At 47.4% G+C, this 5,124-nt stretch overlaps 1 protein-coding gene across 1 annotated transcript; it reads right to left on the bottom strand.

Annotated features, from left to right (window-relative positions):
- Positions 1 to 3,024: 3,024 nt before the first annotated feature.
- LOC120113110 lies at positions 3,025 to 4,115 on the bottom strand. Its single transcript, XM_039133913.1, has 2 exons — positions 3,520 to 4,115; positions 3,025 to 3,028 (listed from the first exon to the last, which is right to left on the bottom strand). The coding sequence occupies exons 1-2, from the start codon at positions 4,113 to 4,115 to the stop codon at positions 3,025 to 3,027; spliced, it is 600 nt and encodes a 199-aa protein (XP_038989841.1).
- Between the last annotated feature and the right edge of the window lie 1,009 nt (positions 4,116 to 5,124).

Here is a 5,124-nt window from a genome sequence, read left to right as displayed (position 1 = left end):
AATTTGTAGGCAACCTTGCCTATCCTGGCAAGAATCTCGAATGGGCCGATGTAGCGAGGACTTAGCTTGCCGTGTCTTCCGAATCGGGTGATACCCTTCGATGGAGAAATTTTTAGGAAGACAAAGTCCCCCTCCAAAAATTCCAAGGCCCTTCTTCCTCTGTCAGCCCATCTTTTCTGTCTGTCTTGGGCAGCCTGAAGCCTTTGCTTAATTAGTAGTACCTTGTCTCTGGTGTGCTGGACTAGTTCGGGGCCTAGCATTTTCCGCTCCCCGACATCATCCCAGTGTAAGGGGGATCGGCATTTTCTCCCATAGAGAGCTTCGTATGGGGCCATCTGGATACTGGAGTGGTAACTATTGTTATAAGCAAATTCCACCAGTGGTATATGACTATCCCAATTTCCACCTAGGTCCACAGTGCAAGCCCTCAACATGTCTTCCAGAGTTTGGATTGTCCGCTCTGACTGGCCGTCAGTCTGGGGGTGGTATGCTGTACTGAGCCTCAGTCCGGTACCCATGGCCTTCTGAAAGCTTCCCCAGAATCTGGACACGAATCGGGGGTCACGATCAGAAATGATGCTCACTGGTACTCCGTGCAGGCGTACAATCTCGTCGATATATAATTGGGCCAGCTTGTCTAAAGGAGTACCAATTCTGAATGGTAGAAAATGGGCTGATTTGGTGAGACGGTCAACTATCACCCATACCGCATCGTTCTTCCTTACTGTTCTGGGGAGTCCTGTAACAAAATCCATCGTGATGTGCTCCCACTTCCATTCAGGAATTTCTATTGGTTCCAGCAACCCTGCCGGCCTCTGGTGCTCTGCTTTTACTAGCTGGCAGGTCAAACATCGGGCCACAAACTCAGCTATCTCTCTCTTCATCCCCTTCCACCAGTAATGTTCCCGAAGGTCCCGGTACATCTTAGTACTACCCGGGTGAATAGAGAAACGGGATTGGTGGGCCTCTTCCATGATTTCCCTTTTCAGGTCAATATTTGCCGGTACACACAGTCGGTGGCCAAACCTTAGAGTGCCATCTGAGTGCATTTGGAGCTCGGGTCGCAACCCTTTCTCCACTTCATCCTTGAGCTGGCAGATGTGCTCATCAGACTGCTGGGCAACCTTTATTCTGTCGATCAAGGTCGGTTGTATACTCAAGGCGGCCAGCAAACTTCTTGTAGTTCGGGTAACCACCTCAACCTGCAGTTTATCGAGATCCTCCTGAATCTGTGGTTGAGTGGTGAGTAATGCGGCGGAGCCCACTATTGATTTCCTGCTTAAGGCATCAGCCACCACGTTGGCCTTCCCTGGGTGGTACTAAATGCTCAGGTCATAATCCTTCAGGAGTTCCAACCACCTTCTTTGCCTCATATTCAATTCCTTCTGGGTGAATATATACTTTAGGCTCTTGTGGTCGGTGTACACTTCACAGTGTTCGCCATACAAATAATGTCTCCAAAGCTTCAAGGCGAACACCACCGCGGCCAGCTCCAGGTCATGTGTCGGGTAATTCTGTTCATAGGGTTTCAGCTGTCTTGAGGCATAGGCTACCACCTTGCCATCTTGCATCAGCACACAGCCTAGCCCGTTCTTGGAAGCATCACTATAGATAGTAAATTCTCCAGTTAAGGACGGCAATGTTAAAATTGGGGCAGAAACTAACCTTTGTTTAAGCTCCTGGAAGCTCCTCTCACACTTGTCGTCCCAGATAAACTTGGCCCGTTTCTTAGTCAAATGGGTCAAGGGAGTAGCTATTTTGGAGAATCCTTCTACAAATCGCCGGTAATACCCGGCTAATCCCAAGAAGCTTCTAATTTCTTTGACGTTGGTGGGACGAGGCCAATCCACCACCGCTTCTATCTTCTTGGGGTCCACTGACACTCCTTTCTCGGAGATTATATGGCCGAGAAACGCCACACTGTCCAGCCAGAACTCACATTTGTTCAGCTTGGCGTACAGCCTTTTCTCTCGAAGGATTTGTAGCACCACCCTCAAATGGTCTTCATGTTCCTTCCGGCTTTTTGAGTATATTAAAATGTCATCGATGAAAACTATCACGAACTGATCCAAATATTGCTTAAAGACTCTGTTCATTAAGTCCATAAATGCAGCCGGGGCATTGGTCAGTCCAAAAGGCATAACCAGAAATTCATAATGCCCATACCTGGTTCGAAATGCAGTTTTTGGCACATCCTCAGATTTGATCTTCAGCTGATGGTATCCCGACCTCAAATCTATCTTGGAGAAGACTTGGGCGCCTTGCAGCTGATCAAACAGATCATCGATCCGGGGTAGGGGATATTTGTTCTTTATGGTTATCTTGTTCAATTCCCGGTAATCGATGCATAGCCGCATACTCCCGTCTTTCTTTTTCACAAACAGGACAGGAGCTCCCCATGGCGATGCACTGGGCTGGATGAACCGTTTATCCAGGAGTTCTTGTAGTTGTACCTTCAATTCCCTCAGCTCGGCAGGGGCCATCCGATAAGGAGCCTTGGAGACTGGCCCCTCTCCTGGTGCGAGGTCGATAGTGAACTCGATCTCTCGGTCTGGGGGTAATCCTGGTAATTCCTCCGGAAAGACATCCGGGTATTCTCTGACCACTGGAATGTCTTCCAGTTTGACCTCTTTTTGGGTATCCATTACACAGGCCAGATAGGCCATACACCCTTTTCTCAGAGCCTTTCCAGCTTTCAAGGCAGAAATAAAGTGCAGTGTAGGAGCACCTTGAAGGGGTATGTCGCCCTGAAAGAAGAATTCTTGTTCCCCAGGTATTCGAAATACCACTCTTTTATGGTAACAATCAATGTGGGCGTGATACTGTGACATCCAGTCCATGCCCAAGATAATATCAAAGTCTTGCATGTCAAGCTGTAGAAAATTTGTCTCTAATTCTTTTTCCCCTATCTGAATTATGCAATCTCTATATTTAGTGTCAACAGTTACGATTTTTTGAAGGGGTGTAGCAACATGCCATGGTTCTAATAATTTCTCAGGTATGCCATGTAATTGTCTGGAAAAGTTAACTGACACGAAAGAATGCGTAGAACCAGAATCAAATAGAATGAGGGTAGGGGCCGAGTTGACTGGAAGTGTACCTGTCACCACCTGATCGCTGGCACTGGCATCCTGATGGGTCAGTGCGAAAACTCGAGGGTTACCCCTTGATCTCTGGTCCTCTGGTGCAGTGTGTCTGGGCTCGTCCTTCTTTCGACTCGGGCAGTCGCGGGCGATGTGTCCTATCTGCCCGCAAGAGAAACAAGCTCCGGTCTTCATTAAGCAGGGTCCGCCATGGTTCCTACCGCAGGTGGAGCAGCTTCTGTTCTGTTTCTTCTTGGGCTCCGACCCCTTGCTGCCCCCGGACCTACTACTCTGAGCTCCCGACGATCGGGTCCTTTTCATGTCTTCTCTCTCCCTCCCGGACCGTATCAGGTCAGCCTCAACCTTCAAGGCTCGGTCCAGTACATCTTTGTAGCTTGAGAACAGATGGAAGGATATTCGAGATCGAATCCCGTACCTTAATCCCTGTTCAAACCGGTTCACCTTACTTCTCTCCTCCTCCATGAACTGGGGGCAAAATCGTCCCAGCTCGTTGAATTTATTGGCATACTCCAGAACAGACATCCGGTCGGTCTGGGTTAGCGCCAAGAATTCATTCTGCTTAGACTGGTTGACTGAATCCGGAAAATATTGGTTGTAAAACAACCTCTTGAAGTCCCTCCATGTAAGTCCGTCGACAGCATAGGCTGTCTCCATGGCCGTCCACCAGAACTCGGCATTCCCCTTCATCATAGAGGTCGCCAGCCGGACCTTCACCTCATCGGGGAAAAGAAGAGCTCGGAACATCTTCTCTATTTTCCGGATCCATGCTTCTGCTACCATAGGGTCAGGCCCACCCTCAAAGGTCGGAGGGTTTAGTCGGCGAAACCTCTCATAGCAGGTGCCTGCCGGTGGCATAGCGGCCAGCTGCATCATCTGTTGCTGTTGCAGCACTTGTGCCATAAGCTGATATACCCCGGCAAGGCCTGCTTGACCTGCTGCAGATCGTGGAGTATCTGGGGGAACCGACTGCTCACTAGGCTCCGGGGAGGGTGGTCTCCTGTCGTCGTCCATATCTCTCGAACAATCGCCTTGCAGTCAAAAGTTCTCATAATAAGATTACAATAAACTAGCATATTATAATATATATATATATATATATATATTTTTTTTTTTTTGACGGTGACATTCTTAACTACCCCTTTCTTTAGGCATTTTATGGTTATTCTATTGTTTAACCTAAGGCTCTGATACCACTAGATGTCACGCCCCGGACCCGGATCCGTGACACGGCCGTGCTATTGGCGACTATCGCCTACAGTAGCACGCAGCCTCATACAGGGGTAACAGGTAGCCAAAAGGATTCAAACTTATATATATATTAAAAGTTTGCAGTACAACCTTCAAGTTTGAAACCAAAAATACGGAACTTCTATGCTATTCAAATGTACAAAAGTATATATGCTTCTCCAAAAATACGAAGCTCTGTAACAAAATAAAAGCATATCTGATGGCGATCACTGATGAGGATCTGAAAGAAAAAAGTAAATGAACGGATATGAGCTACACGGCTCAGTAAGTAATCCTGCATAATCCTACCGGATCAACTAGTAGGCTAAACATGTAAATCAGGTTTTGAGAAGCTGACATGCATATTTATCTAATAATCATCATGGCATAATATATATGCAATTTAAACAAAGCAGTATTTTCAGTCAAACAAAATTTTCATAAAACATAAGAATTCATGCGATTAGCATCATTTAAAGGAGATAGCGGTTTTAGCAAAATACAACATTTCATAAGGATATATTCAAAAACCCATTGTAAAACAATGTATGCTTTGGCCAGGCACGTTCATAAATGTCACGGCCCGCCTGCGCAGGGCACGTGACTATCGGGCCCACATGAGGGGGAAACACGGGGCTCCCCTGCCAGATGTTGGCCGGTTCCGGGGCTTCACGCAAGCGTCCTTCACCCCTCACCGATTTTGCTTCTCCCCAAAACGCATCTGCAGGATTTGGAAACACCCGCCTCATATACCCAGGCTCTGAAATGAGCCTCATGATCATGCTTCAAATAT

The sequence above is a fragment of the Phoenix dactylifera genome, chromosome 14 (assembly GCF_009389715.1).
Source record: "Phoenix dactylifera cultivar Barhee BC4 chromosome 14, palm_55x_up_171113_PBpolish2nd_filt_p, whole genome shotgun sequence".
NCBI lineage: Eukaryota > Viridiplantae > Streptophyta > Magnoliopsida > Arecales > Arecaceae > Phoenix > Phoenix dactylifera.
The sequence above is the reverse complement of the archived record's forward strand: the minus strand, read 5'-3'. Positions and strand labels throughout refer to the sequence as shown.

Excerpts from the sequence above, each read along its gene's own strand:
- LOC120113110 (XM_039133913.1), bottom strand. The coding sequence starts at position 4,115 with ATGGACGACGACAGGAGACCACCCTCCCCGGAGCCTAGTGAGCAGTCG.